At 53.9% G+C, this 15296-nt stretch overlaps 1 protein-coding gene across 6 annotated transcripts in view; it reads left to right on the top strand.

Annotated features, from left to right (window-relative positions):
- Positions 1 to 15296, top strand: part of PC (pyruvate carboxylase) — a 261745-nt gene that overhangs the window by 205967 nt on the left and 40482 nt on the right. For all 6 annotated transcript variants that reach the window (XM_054033613.1, XM_054033617.1, XM_054033614.1 and 3 more), the window contains one exon: positions 9955 to 10137. In XM_054033613.1, the coding sequence (XP_053889588.1) occupies positions 9955 to 10137 (183 nt within the window). The remainder of the gene's footprint in view (positions 1 to 9954; positions 10138 to 15296) is intronic.

Raw genomic sequence — 15296 nt, 5'->3', positions numbered from 1 at the left:
TTCCTTTAAATCACTGAGATTTTTGGAGACAGCCAAGGAAAAATAGTTGCCTTGTAAGCACTTGAGACCACACCACAAGGGGAAGACAACTTTGTCTTCAGCTCGGAGAAGAGTCTGCAGTGTGTTCATAGAGTCTGAGGCCAGAAGTGACCGTTAAGATCATCCAGTCTAACCTCCTGTGCAACACAAGGCACGAGAGGGTCCCTCCGGCCCCCCAGGACTGAGCCCAGTCACTTGTGTTTGACTCAAGCGCCTGCCGGAAAGGCAGCCAGGCTGGATTTGAAGATGCCGAAAGATGGAGAATCCACTAGTTCTCTTGGGAGCTTGTTCCAATAATCACCATCACTGGTGTTTGATGCCTTGTTTCTCAGTGGCGCATGCCTGGCTTTAACTCCCAGGCATTGGGTCTTGTTCTGCCTCTCGCTGCTCTATTAAAGCGCCCTTTTGTACCTGGTGTTTTCTCCCCAGGAAGGTCCTTATGCACCGGAACCAAGTCACCCCTTGATCCTTTTGAGAAGCTGAACTGATTGAGCTCCTTAAGTCTCTGACTGTACGACACATTTCCCAGCCCTCAGGTCGTTTCTGGGGCTCTTCTCTGCGCTCGCCATAGATCCATAGATTTCAAGGCCAGCAGGGACCACTGTCATCCAGTCTGATGTTCTGTGTAACACAGGCCTGAGAATTTCCCCCAGCCATTTCTGCCTCCGCCCCAGATCAGGAGGTGGGGCTAGACCAGGGGTCGGCAACCTTTCAGAAGTGGTGTCCCGAGTCTTCATTTATTCACTCTAATTTAAGGTTTTGCGTGCCGGTAATACATTTTACCGTTTTTAGAAGGTCTCTTTCTATAAGTCTATAATACAATAATAGTTTAGTTATATATGTAAAGTAAATAAGGATTTTAAAATGTTTAAGAAACTTCATTTAAAATTAAATTAAAATGCAGAGCCCTCCGGACTGGTGGCCAGGACCCGGGCAGTGTGAGTGCCACTGAAAATCAGCTCGCATGCCGCCTTCAGCACGCGTGCCATAGGTTGCCTACCCCTGGGCTAGACTCTGTCTGAAGGGGGAAGTCAAGTCTTGATTTGAAAACTCCGGCTGATGGAGAATCTACCCAGTCCCTAGGTCAGCTGTTAAAAATCTGCACCTTCTGTCTGGTCGCAATTTGTCCAGCTTCAGCTCCCAGCAATTGGGCCTCATTTCTGCCTTTGTCTGCCGCATTGAAGAGCCCTCTGCTCTCCCAGATCTCCCTGTGGAGGTGCTTATGGGCTGAGGTCAATAGCTAAACAGATCGAGCTCCCCAAACCTCAGATTTGTGTAGGTTCTCAGGCCAGAAGGGCCCATGGTGATCATTTAGTCTGATCTCCTGAATAACACAGCCCATAGGACAGCCCTGGATTCATTCCTGGTTGAACTAGAGCAGATATTTTAGAAAAAAATCCAACCTTGAAGAATCCATCTCAGTCCTTGGTCAGTTGTTCCAATCGTCAGTTACCCTCATGGGTAAAAATGTACATCTTTTTTCCAGTCTGAATTTGTCCAGCTTCAATTTCCAGCCCCTGGACTTCGTTAGACCTTTGGCTGCCAGACTGAAGAGCCCCCTATTATCACGTTTCTGTTCCCCGTGTATGTGCTTACAGTCTAAGTTCCCTACCAAGGGCCATGCAGGTGTGCAGCCACAGCCTGGACTGGAGAGGCACCTCTCCCCCAGCCCCGGGGCTGCCACGGTGGGGAGAGGCGCACTCTTCCAGCCACAGGCTGCTGCAGCGGGAGAGGACTGTGGGGAGTCCTCTCTCCCCACCGCAGCCCCGGGGCAGCCTGCACCCCAAACTCCTAATCCCCAGCCCCACCCCAGAGCCTGTACCCCCAGCCAGAGCCCTCACCCCCCGCCGCATCCCAACCCTCTGCCCCAGTCCTGAGCCCCCTCCCACACTCTGAACCCCTCATCTCTGGCCCCACCCCAGAGCCTGTACCCCCAGTCAGAGCCCTCACCCCCCGCCGCATCCCAACCCTCTGCCCCAGTCCTGAGCCCCCTCCCACACTCTGAACCCCTCATCTCTGGCCCCACCCCAGAGCCTGTACCCCCAGTCAGAGCCCTCACCTCCCCGCCACATCCCAACCCTCTGCTCCAGCCCTGAGCCCCCTCCCACACTCCAAACCCCTCGGCCCCGCCCCTGCCACACATCACCTCCATATTGGTGCACATAATAAAATTCATTCTGCACATGGATGTATAAAATTAGAGGGAACACTGCTTACAGACTGGGATCAAGTCACCCTCAACCTTAAATAGAGTGAGCTCCTGGAGTCTCCTGCTATAAGGCATGTTTCCCAGTCTTGGAATCATTCTCATGGCTCTTCCCAATCAGACCCCTCTCGGTTTAGCAACCTCCTTCTTGAACTGGGGACACCAGAACTGGGCACAGGATTCCAGTAGCAGTCACAGCAGACGTTTTCTAGACCTCGTCATTCTAGTGGCTTTTTGTCAGACCCCCTCTGCAATGTGTTGACACCAGAACGAGATGCAGTATCCCAGTCATGGTGTCCCAGCAGGCGTAGACGGGGTGAAATCACTTTCTGGGACCTGAGGCAGTAGCTGCCAGAGGGAAATCCCAGCAAATTCCTTTAGAGAGAGAAGCGGATGTGTTTCATGGTGGCTCTCCTTCTGGTGTGTGTGTTTCATTGTGGGACATCGTGACAGGTGGATTCTCCATCCCGTGAAATTTCTAAAGCAAGACCAGTCATCTGTCTAAAAGCTGCACTCTAGCTCGACCACCAGATCTGGGTTGGAGGCAGGACCAGCTAGAGCGTGATTCTCAGGCCGGTGGTATGCAGAAGGTCAAACTGCCTATGAGAATGTTTGGGGTCTTCTCCTGGAGTTACATCAAAGTCAACTTTCATACACAGATGGTGGGTCCAGGGGATTTAACTGGGAGTGAAGGGATAAAATTGAGTCAAGGGAGGATTTAGGCTGGAAAAACTTCCTCTCAATCAGGGTCTGTTCAGCACCCAGCCCAAGGGGGGCCCCCCCAGTCTCTGTTGGGGACTACGTAGAGCCGTCACAAAGGGGGCCCTGATCTCTGTTGGGGTCTGTGCAGCACCCAGAACAAGGGAGGCCCCAATCTCAGTTGAGGTCTGTGTAACACCCGGCACAAACGGGGTCCTGATCTCTGTTGGCGTCTATGCAATGCGCAGCACAGTGGGTCCCTGATCTCAGTGGGAGCCTCTAAGCACTACTGTAATACATCTAATAGCAGCAGGGCACATTTTCCCCATGAACTCATGGCTGTGGCTTTTAATAGTAGCTATTACAAGCATCTAATTTTGATAAAAAAACAGGTTTATCAAGAGACGAAGCCACGCTCTTAGCTGAGGTTTCAGGTGATGGATCCCAGGCTGGAGCAGCTGTATTTATAGCCCAGTAACTAACCTATGCAGAGAGTTCCTGGCCAATTGACCATTAATCATTAAGGCACATTTGTAATTCGCACACACACAGCTAGGTTAAGGTAAGGAGGGGTGTTAATAAATATCCATTACTTGGGAACACCATCACTGGAGCACTGCAGGGCAGACAGTGGGTTCTAGTGGGTTGGGCACTGGGCAGGGTGCCAGGACGCCTGAGCTGTATTCCTGGCTGTGCCGCTGATCTATTGTATTGGGGCGCAGGACTCCTGGGTTCCATTCCTGGCTGTGCCACTGATCTATTGTATTTAGGGTTCAGGACGCCGGGGTTCCATTCCTGGCTGTGCCACTGATCTATTGTATTTAGGGTTCAGGACGCCGGGGTTCCATTCCTGGCTGTGCCGCTGATCTATTGTGTTGGGGCGCAGGACGCCTGGGTTCCATTCCTGGCTGTGCCGCTGATCTATTGTATTTAGGGCACAGGATGCCTGGGTTCCGTTCCTGGCTGTGCCGCTGATCTATTGTATTGGGGTGCAGGATGCCTGGGTTCCGTTCCTGGCTGTGCCGCTGATCTATTGTGTTGGGGCGCAGGATGCCTGGCTTGCATTGCTGGCTGTGCCACTGATCTATTGTATTGGGGCGCAGGATGCCTGGGTTCCATTCCTGGCTGTGCCGCTGATCTATTGTATTGGGGCGCAGGATGCCTGGGTTCCATTCCTGGCTGTGCTGCTGATCTAGTATGTTGGGGCGCAGGGCACCTCGGAAGGGACCTGCCAATATACTGGATAACAATAAGCCAGTGGCAGAGCCAGGGATAGAACCCAGGCATCCTGCAACACACTGCAGTGCCCCCAGACTACACTGGCCACAGCCTCCCAGCAGGTTAAGCCAGAACCGCTGTCTACCCCACAAACACACTGTAACCTTTCCCGCCCCCACCCCCGCTGAACTGCGGGAGCGGGGCTGTCTCATGCCATCATCCCAGCCTTCTGTTCGCACCCAGGGGCACCCTCCTGCCCCAGCGCCCAGCCCTCCCGGCTCCCTCGGAGGGGTGTGAACTGAGCACCATCCTTGTGCATCTGTCTCCCCTCACTCTCCAGCCCAGCTGCTCCTAGGCATGAGAGTGATACATCCCAGCCTGTTAGCTGTTGAGCGAGGGACATTAGGCCTGGCTGGTAGCTTTAATCAGTCCTCCCCTCCACCCCCCATGCCAGGAGAGAGTGCAGCAAAGAGACATGGAGGACCCCTGTAGCCATGTCCCACACCTGGGGGGGAAAGAGGTCTCCTCTCTCCTTCCGCCCCCCCCAGCAGCAGGGATCCCCCCCAAGAGTCACTCCGGGCATTGAGACACATGGATCCCCTGTGACTCCTACTCCCTTGCCACCTCCCTGTGCTGTGGCCATGCCCCACTCCTGCCAGGGTCCCCTCAGCCCCACAGCTGTAGCAATCCCTTCCCTTTGAAATTCACTTCCCCACAAGCCGTATGTCTCTGTTGGGTTGGGGATGGCTGCCTCACACACAGAGCTGCCCTGCTCCCAAGGACCCCCTGAGCAACAGGGCTGGGAGTTCACACCCTATTGAGATACCCAGGGTAGCTCCCCCTTCTTGGAGCTATGGGTTCAGGCTCTCTGCAGCCTCAGGCAGTGTCGCTGTGTCAGTTACGTTCGGGACAGCTCCCTCCTCTCAGAGCGATGGGCTCAGGCTCTCCGCAGACACGGGCAGTGTTGCTGTGTCAGTTATGTTCGGGGCAGCTCCCTCCTCTCAGAGCGATGGGCTCAGGCTCTCTGCAGACTCAGGCAGGCATCTCCTCATTGGGTACAGTCAGGTCCCATTTTCTAGCTTTTCTCCCCAAACTTTAGCATAAAACACTGACTTCTTTAGAATAGAAGCTGCAGTTCTGGAGAATAGGTTTTAGCCTTGATTGTGCCTATGCACCAGAGGGCAGAGTTGAGGTTGTGCATGTGTCTTAAAAGGATGCTACCAGACCCTGGCCAAGATTAGTGCCCCATTGTGCTGGGCACTGCATCGACACACAGTGAGAGACAGGAGCACACGGTGGGAATAGACAGAGGGTGGAAGGGGAAACTGGCACAGAGAAGTGAAAGGACTTGCCCAAGGTCACATAGCGAGTCAGCTGTGGAGCTGGGAAGGGATCCCAGTTGTCTTGAGTGCCCAGCTCTGTGGCTGGGAGGGGAGACTGCCACAGAGAGGGGAAGTGAAGTATCTAAGGTCACACAGCAGGTCAGCAGCAGAGCTGGGAACAGAACCCAATTGTTTGGCATCCCAGCCCCCCCTGCTTTAACCACTACACCCCACTCTCCTCCCAGAGCTGGGGCAGAACCCAGGAGTCTTGACTCCTTCTCCAGTGTCCTAACCTGGATCTCTCAGTCTCTCCTTTGACCTCCCGCACTGGCTGCCTGTCTCAGCTGCACCAGAGTAGCAGAGAGAGACTCTAGCTGGCTCTCGGTGCCGTATGTCCAAAGCCACGTAGGGGCCTTGCAGCCCGGACCCTTTGGGAGGAGGCACGCTGCATCAGGCAAGGGGAGAGGATGGCTCTGAGTCTCAGGTGCTCTCCTGAGCTGCAGAGAGCCCCAGGGCAGCAGTGTGAGGGCTGAGACCGCAGCTGGCTCCCCAGGAACATATGGCCCTGGAATTCCAGTGGGTACAATCCCTCCTGCTCACATGGGATTAGCTAGCCCAAGAGCCAGCCCAGCTGGAGTGGGTGAGCATTCTATGCCCCACTCCTTGCACCACAGCGCCCCCTACTGAGCCTCCCACAGCCCCCGTCTCCCAGCCGGACCCTGCCAGGCACGTGGGATGCATCAGCATTGTGGCAGGCGTGTACGACTCAGATACCGTCAGGGAGCCGCGAAAGAAAGCAAGCCAGGGCGGGTTGGCTACGGGGGCTGGGGGTGGGAGCCCTCTTTTTGGCTCAACTCCCACCCCCATGCATCCTCATGCGTGTCAGTCAAAGGGCTGGTTGCCCACAGGGAGTGGGTTTTAATAAGCATCGACGCTGTGAATATATCTGCACAGAGACAATGAAATTGAGGGGAGGGGAATTGCTGACATGCAGGGAAGAGACAGTCCCTGTGCTCTAGACCCCACTCCCATCCCAGAGCTGGGGGATAGACCCCAGGAGTCCTGGCTCCCAGCTCCTCTGCTCTAACTGCTAGACACCACGCCCCTGCCAGAGCTGGGATAGAACCCATATCTCAGTGAGTTGCTTATTCACCACACAGCCAGCTGGGGCTTGAACACCACGGGGACTAGAACCGTCGATCCATACACAGAGAGAGCGAGGCCTAGAAGGAGAGAGCACGGACTAGAACCCATGACCCATGCACAGAGAGCAGGGACTAGAACCCACAACCCACCAACGGAGAGAGCAGGGACTAGAACCCACGACCCACGCACGGAGAGAGCAGGGACTAGAACCCATGACCCACACACAGGGAGAGTGGGGCCTAGAACCCATGACCCATGCACGGAGAGAGCAGGGACTAGAACCCATGACCCATGCACGGAGAGAGTGGGGCCTAGAACCCATAAGCCACCAACGGAGAGAGCAGGGCCTAGACCCCTTGTCCATTAGCTCCACAGCCACTTGAACCCAAAGTGACCCTTAGCCAGTGCAGGAAAAGTTCTCTTACTCACTTTGTCAGAGCAGGGATGGGAGCCAGAACTCCTGGATTCTATCCCCAACCCTGGCAGTGGCGTGGGGTCTAGTGGGTAGAGCAAGTGGAGTGGGGTGTCGGGACTCCTGCATTCTGTTCCCAGGGCAGCTCACCTGCTTGGAGCGATCGGGTCAGGCTCTCTGAAGACTCAGGCAGGCGTCAGTCACGAGTTCCAGCTTTTGTGCCCAACCAAAAGGGTTAGAAACTCATTTTATTTTTCAGTGGAAGCTGCGATCTGCCACAGTTACGTCACTCCAGGAGCTGGCACTCTTTGCTCAGGCCAGCCTTGCACACGGCCCCATGCTGCAGCCCACTGGGGAGAGTTGGGAAGATCTCTCACAAGCTGCTGCAGTCAAAGCCAGAAGCCCCCGGGAGCTAGACGTTTGCGCTGCATCTGATTTAACTTTCACCCTATGTCATCCCATGTCAGGTTATTGTGATGGCAGCCTGACAGCTGTCAATCACAGGCAGGGAATGACAGGAGCCTGTCTGAAGTCTGGCTTGCACTTTAACCCTTTGGCTGCCAGCAGACTCTGCAGGCATCTCACCTTGGGTTATTGCCTGGGTTTTAGAATCGGGTGGGAGGACGGGAGGGATCGCAGTTCCAGGACTCCTGGGTTCTAGCCCCATCTCTGAGATCTGGCGGTTAGAGCAAGTGGGGCTGGGAGTCCTGCTAACAGTGGAGCTAAATAATAGACGTGAGGTTGGACTGGATCCAGGGAAAGACCTTGGATCCCTTTCTGCGCGCCCCTGACCCAGCCAGTCCCCCTCCAGTAACGTGTGGAAAGGCTCCTCCACTGTAGAAACAAGTAAACAGCTTTAATCGTCCTCTGACAAGGAGCCCAATTAAGGAGCATTTGTAAGCAAACCCCCCAGCTTCGTCCTTGTTTATTGTTCTGATTTATTAGCTTCATTAGCAGCAAAAGGGAGAGGCTGGAGGTTGCTGGGGCATGAATTATTCCAGCTGCTAGACATGCTGCCCCGAAATCCAAGGAGTTCCTATGAAAAATCCTTCCCTTGCTTTCAGAAGGAAAAATCCCAAAGACCCAACAAGTCATCTCACATCACCACAACTCACCCTGCACAACAGGGGCCCTGATCTCAGTTGGGGTCTGTGCAGCGCCTGGCACAATGGGGCCCTGATCTCAGTCGGGGTCTGTGCAGCGCCTGGCACAATGGGGCCCTGATCTCGGTCGGGGTCTGTGCAGCGCCTGGCACAATGGGGCCCTGATCTCGGTCGGGGTCTGTGCAGCGTCTGGCACAATGGGGCCCTGATCTCGATCAGGGTATGGGCAGAGCCCGGCACAGTGGGGCCCTGATCTCAGTCAGGGTCTGTGCAGGGCCTGGCATAACAGGGCACTGGTGGGAAACATTTCCTGGAGAACACCTAACCTTCTGAAATATTTCAATGAGAAAAAAATTGGATTTTCTGCAGGAATCTCAATATGAGAAATGCTCATTTTTTCCTTCCCCCTTCACACTTATTAAAAATCATTTTTCTTCTTTTTTCCAGTGAGGGGCAAATTAAAAAGGGGAGTGAACTCCTGTTTTACTTAGATTGGAAGCTCCTTGGGGCAGGGACCATCTTTGTCCTGTGTCTGTACCGCACCTAGCACAGTGGGGGCCTGGTCCGTGGCATCACTGCAATACAAATAATAATATTACGTCAAGGCGGCTGGAAAATGTTGTCCAAGCCCGAGCTTTCCTGCAGCAAAACGGCCATTTCAACCAAGCTGCATTTCCCAAGAAGAAAATTTCTTGTGGGAATAATATCTGCAGCTTTAATAATTGTCCCTTCTAACCTCTCTTAAAATCACTGCTAAAAAGGAAAGACCCTGTATCACAATTCCCCACTTCCCTGCATCCCCCGCCCTGGGACCAGATTGGAGCCAGCACCCCCTGGAGGGGAAAGACCCAGTGTCCAATTCCCCACATCCCTGAGCTAGCCAGTCCCTGCACACTGGGGCCACATCGGAGTCAATGCCCCCTAGAAGGGAAAGGCCCCATATCATATCCCCCCTCACCCCACTCCTGTTTGATGCAGACCCCATTTAGCATCCCAGCTCTCTTACCCCCTGAGCCAGCCAGTTCCCCCAATCTAGGGCACAAGCCAGCAGTGACATGCTTTGGGGGATGGGGGGGCACTTCCCTGTTCTCCATAAGCTTTCATGAGCAACTGTTTCTGGAGACTGGGTTTGAAGGTCCAGTGATGTGATCCAGGCTGGCAAATGCTGTGGCTGTGCTGTGTGTGTCTAAAGGGGCACTGTCAGGTTGGCTTAGCTTTCCCCTGAGCCTAAGCATGATTGAAACGTCACCGTGCATATAGATCTGTGGTGGGGGGGTTTTCATCCTCCCGCTGTAAACAGTGTTTTCTTTGGAGTTCCCCAGGGGAATTTTCAGACTGAACCTCCCAGCCTCAGACCAGGGCTTCAGACTAAAAAATGAAACTGACTAGAAATACAAATTGAAACTGACCGGGCTGGTTGCGCTGCCCCAACTGAGCATCAAAAAAGGCAACAAGCAGCATTGACAAGGGAAAGCTCATTTGTTCTGATTGTTTATATTGCTGTAGCACCTGGAGGACCCAACTGAGCGCCTGGCATAATGGGGGCAGTGATCTCAGTCGGGGTCTGTGCAGTGCCCGCACAATGGGGACCCTCATCTCAGTCAGGGTCTGTGCAGTGCCTGGCCCGGGGGGGGCCCTGATCTCAGTTGGGGACTGTGCAGCACCGACCACATTGGGATCCCAATTTCAGTGGGGTCTGTTCTACCCCATCACAACACTGCCCCATCTGAATTGCTGCTACCATAGCATTTGTAATGAGAGAGCAGAATCATAACCTCAAGCTTCTTTTCTCCTGTATCCCTCATGCAGGTTTTCCGAAGCGGGGAGGGCATGGGTATCCGTCTGGACAGCGCTTCCGCCTTCCAGGGGGCTGTCATCTCCCCTCACTATGATTCCCTGCTGGTCAAAGTGATTGCCCATGGGAAGGACCACCCCACGGCTGCCTCCAAGATGAGCCGAGCCCTGGCCGAGTTCCGCATCCGAGGCGTCAAGGTAGGAGAGGCTGAGCGAGCCCTGATGCGTTTTGCAGGGGCCTCTGCTGAGAACTGTGGGCAGTAGCCAGTAGGGAGTGTTTTGGTGTGGTGGAGGGGCAGGGTGGGGACAGGAGGTGGTTCTGCAGTCTGCAGTGTGGGCTGCATCCTCTGGTGGTAGCCAGAGGTACTACACCCCGTGGTGTGCAATTAGTGCTTCTGGTTTTGGGGATGTATTAATTTCATTTTCAGGATTTATTTTTATCAATTTTTGAGTTTTATGCAGCTGTCCAAAAAAATTTTCAGGGCTTCCTCTATGGATATACTGTGATGAGTAATGTATATTGTATAAACTACTCATTACAGTAGAATATACAATGATGGGTAATCGCCATGTAATATTCCCTAGTGTGCTTTAAGGTAGTACTGTTTCAAACTGCACTACTTTAAAGCACACTTGGGAATCTTTCGTGCACACCAGCAGGGTCTACACGGACCAATTAATGCGCGAGACAATAGTTCTTTTTGAAATTACCTCCCTGTAGTCTGCATTAACTGCTCTGTGTAGACAAGTCCTTAGATACAAGTAACCATTTCTGGTGATTTTCCAGTGTTTATTGAATAAACACTGATTTCTCTCCCCCTTTTTTTTTTTCTTTTGTATTGTGGTGTTTTATTGATTTAAACCTAAAATCTGAAATCCTTATATATAATGCACCCCCCAGTGGTGGCAGATGGTACTGCACCCAGCAGTGATCAATGCAACCCCTGATGGTAGCAGGAAGTAGTACACCCTGCAGTGCTTAATCAACTCCCAGGTTCTGGCAGGAAGTACTACACTACACTTTGCAGTGATCAGTGCTTCCCCCAGTGGTGGCAGGAGGTAGTACACCCTGCCTCCCCCCGGTGGTAGCCAGAGGAACTACACCCTGCATCCCCTGATTGTAGCCGGAGGTATTACACGCTGCAGTAGAGTGGGGCAGTGCTGAATCAGCCCCATCCCTGCCTGTGTTCCCTGGCCCGATCTTCTTCCCTCTGCTGCATGCAGACCATATGCTTCAGAATCTCCCCTGGTGGCCTCTGTGTATAATGTAACCTCTGGGGGGTAGAGGCGGACAAGGTCCCCAATGCTGGCAAGAGGTTCTGTACCCTGCATTCCAGCCAAACAATGCAGCCCCCAGTGGCAGTAGGAAGCACTGCACTTTCAAGCTCTCCCCCCCCACCACACACACATACATCAACTGTGATATTAGTGGTGGGTCAGAGGCGGCCCTGCACTGCCTGTCAGTCAGACAATCCCTCCGGGCTTGGTGTGGGCTAGTTCCAGCGCTGCTTGTTCTGATAGGATAGCAACATATGGTGCTGGTCATGGTGGCGTTCAGGAGAGCCAGCTGGTGGCCTTATGTTCGGTGTGCAGAGGAAGAGGGGCATTGCTCAGGTATCGGTTGGAGGGGCAGGGCAGCACTGCAGAGCCGGAGGTTTGCTGTGATTACAGTGGTGGTGTCCCTGGGGGGACGTCCTCATTAGCTTAGGCTGTCAACAGGTTGGCATTACCTACAGAAAAGCCAGCGGCCCTCACCCCCTCTCCATCATCCCCAAGGAGAGGGATCTGAATTAACTCTGACCTTTGGGCCTGATCCTGTATTTGGATCCTGACCCCACCCTCTGGAGCAGGATTGGGACCCCAGAATGGTGGGGGATCAGCCCTCTTTGAGTATGGTTTTATTCAGGTGTTGGTGTGGGGCTCTCTTCCTGTTTATGGGGCATCTAATAGGGGGGTGAATAAAGGTGCCTCCCCCTTGGTCAGTTACCTCATTGCTGTCTCCTGCCCCTTGTGGCTAGAGAGCATTAGTCCTGGGTATTTAGGGCAACAGCCCTGTTCTTTCAATGATGTTTGGACCCAAGGGCTGGAAGGTGGGGGGCGGGGATGGAGAACTGAGCGCAAACAAGCCATCTCAGTGGGAATGTCTAGTCTGATTGCTCCTTTGCATTGCTGGAGGATCCATTCCCTTGCATGCTCTCCAAAGAACCTCTTTGCTCCTTGGGATCCCTGCTATATCAGAGCAGGGGTCTGGTGGGAGAGCCATCCACTCCTGTGGGGTGTATGCACACCACCCGCTGCACATGAGCTCCCAGTGCAACACAGTGGCTAAGAGATCTAATGGGATGCTGGGGGGTGGGGGGGTGAGCAGGGGGATACCAACTGGGACCAGGGAGGGAATATAGCCTCTGTAGAGAACCCAGTGGGTCACTCCAGATTGGTACCAGGAGGAGAGCAGAATCCAACCCAATGTATCAGAGAGGCACAAAATGATTGTGTCAATTTGAGTAAATAAAGCATGTTGGGGGGATGGGGGACTGTACCTGTTGATGTATTAACAGGGGACTCTCAAGTAGCATTAGGGAGGTATTATTACCTCTGTATGTGGCAGTGGTGCGACCGCTGTTGGAATCCTGCGTCCAGTTCTGGTGCCCACAATTCAACAAGGAGGTTGATAAATTAGAGAGGGGTCAGAGAAGAGCGAGAATGATTAAAGGGTTGGAAAACGTCCCTTAGATGGGAGACTCCATCTGTTTGGCTTAACAAAGAGAAGGTTAAGGGGTGACTTGATCCCAGTCTACATGGGGAACAAATATTTGATACTGGGCTCTTCAGTCTGGCAGCCGAAGGTTTTAACAAGAGCCAGTGGCTGGAAGTTGAAGCTGGACAAATTCAGACTGGAACTAAGGCCCAAATTTTCACCACTGAGGGGAATTCACCAGGAGAACAACTTCCCAAGGGCTGGGGTGGATTTGCCATCACTGGCAGTGTTTAAATCAAGATGGGCTGTAGTTCAGCCAGGAATTAATTCAGGGCAGGCGTGTGGCCTGTGTTAGGCAGGAGATCAGATGATCACAGTCGTCCCTTCTGGCCTGCTGGTCTATGAATTCTGGGAGCAGAGGCTCCAGAAAGTGGTCCTGGTGGAACGCAGCTGACCCAGTTCTGATGCTCCCAGTGTGGTGTGGCGCTGAGGTTAGACACAATCCTGGGGCAAACCGGCAGGGAGGTGGCATCACGTCTGTATGCAGCATCAGTGCCTGAGATGCTGCATCCAGCTCTGGGATGCGCACTTCAAAACATCACAGAGAAAGAGCCACAAGAACAAGCCAAGGAATGGGAAACCCTGAGACAGGACAGGAACCTGGTTCTATTCTCAGTTCTGACACTGATTCAGGCAGGTCCTGGGCAGGTCCCTTCGACTCTCTGTGCTCCAGTTTACCCTCCCATACTTTTTCTGTTCTTCACAGAGATGTCTAGTGGGTTAGAGAAAGGGGGACTGGGAGCTAGGACTCCTGGGTTCTATTCCTAGTTTACGGAGGGAGTGGGGCCTAGCTCGGGGCTCCCATTGCACCAGGCACTGCACAGACACGCAGTGAGAGACGGTCCCTGCCCCGAGGAGCTCTCAGTCTGACCAGACAAAGGCGTAGGTGGAGATACAGGCACAAAGCGGGAAAGGGACTTGCCCAAACAGCACGTCAGTGGCAGAGCCAGGAATAGTGGCAGAGCCAGGGGTTCTGAGTGCACTTCCCACTAGCCCACGCTGGCTCTCAATACACTCGTTTGATCCACATCACCTCTGGGGTGGTTTATACCCATTTTACACACACTGGGAAACTGAGGCACATGGAGGAGAAGAGATTTGCCCAAGTTCACTAGCAGAGCTGGGAACGGAGCCCAGGAGTCCTGACTCCCAGCCTTCCCCCCCGCTCTAACCGACTGGACCCCGCTCCCCTCACAGGGCCAGGGACAGAACCCAGGAGTCCTGACTCCCAGCCTTCCCCCCCGCTCTAAACGACTGGACCCCAAACCCCACACAGGGCCAGGGACAGAACCCATGAGTCCTGACTCCCAGCCTTCCCCCCCGCTCTCACCGACTGGACCCCACTCCCCTCACAGAGTCAGGGACAAAACCCAGGAGTCCTAACGCCCAACCACTCGACCATGCTGCCCTGTTTCCTCTAGCTCAGGCTCACCCATCTTCAGCAGCCCACTGTCCCCGAGACATAACCCTGGGAAGCTTGGGGGGGCACTGATCTCACAGGGATGATACACGTGTGCCCCATTGCCTTGGCAGAAAAGCATGAGTCAGGCAGGCATGTTGGTGGAGGGGGGAGAGAATTGAGATCTTTGTATTGAAAGATCCCTCCAGGGCAGAGAAACATCGTCCCCATGTGCCAGCTCTGCTGGAGAGCGAAATCTGTGCCCAGCACCAGGAAACCCGTCAGATCAGTGCTGGAGAAGGGGCTAGGTTGATGCCAGGCAGTGGTACCAGGGGTGGGGAGGGGGCGCATGGGCTGTGCCCCTGTGTGGGATTGATGTAACAACTGCTGAACTCCCCTCTACTCACACATGCCCCCATCAGTTCCTCTAGGGAGCGGGGGAGACTTTATTCCCCTGAGCAATGGCGGGTTGATGTACTGGTCAGACTGGGCCTTGGAGAGGCAATAGGCCATGACCCCACCTCCCAGCCCTGCCCTTCCATCTCCTTTGCCATGACCCCGCCCTTCTTCCATGGCCCTGTGCCGTGACTCTGCCCCACTCCTGTGACAAAATCTCTCCTTCAGTCAGCCCCCTCCCAGTGCCAAGCCCCTAGCCGTCCAGTGCCCACTGGCACTGCTCCTTGATGGGCAACTGGGAGGGAGGAGAGGAGGGAAAAATGCATGTGCAGTCAAGATATGGAAAGCATCCCTGCAGCTCTGTCACCAGGTTCTGGCCCTGGCCCTGCCCTTGAGGGAATCCCTGCACCTCACTTTTCCCTCATTGTGAGCTCTCTGGGACAGGGCCTGTCTCTTGGGCCGGTGTGTGTATGACGCCAGGCCTGGGGGGGCTCCAGTCTGGGACCCAGGTAGTGCCCTAATAATGGAAGCCAGAGGTCTGTGAGATCATCCAAACAGGATCTTAACTAACACATTGCCAATGGGTTTTATACTGTTGCCCATCACCCTAGTATCTGGTCTAGCATTTGTAGCAACGTTTCAGGATTCAGGTAGGATTTTAACCGCTCGGTTGCATTCCTGTTCATTTATTTTGCCGTGCAGCCGGGCCTTTAAATAAACGGCTCCTTGGTGTTCCACTGCCATAGCTCAGTTCTGGGAATTCAGTTTTTATAGGAGCTTGGCTTAATAAGTCTCTCTGTCTGC

Source organism: Malaclemys terrapin, chromosome 7 (assembly GCF_027887155.1).
Source record: "Malaclemys terrapin pileata isolate rMalTer1 chromosome 7, rMalTer1.hap1, whole genome shotgun sequence".
In the NCBI taxonomy this organism is placed as follows: domain Eukaryota; kingdom Metazoa; phylum Chordata; order Testudines; family Emydidae; genus Malaclemys; species Malaclemys terrapin.
The sequence above is the reverse complement of the archived record's forward strand: the minus strand, read 5'-3'. Positions and strand labels throughout refer to the sequence as shown.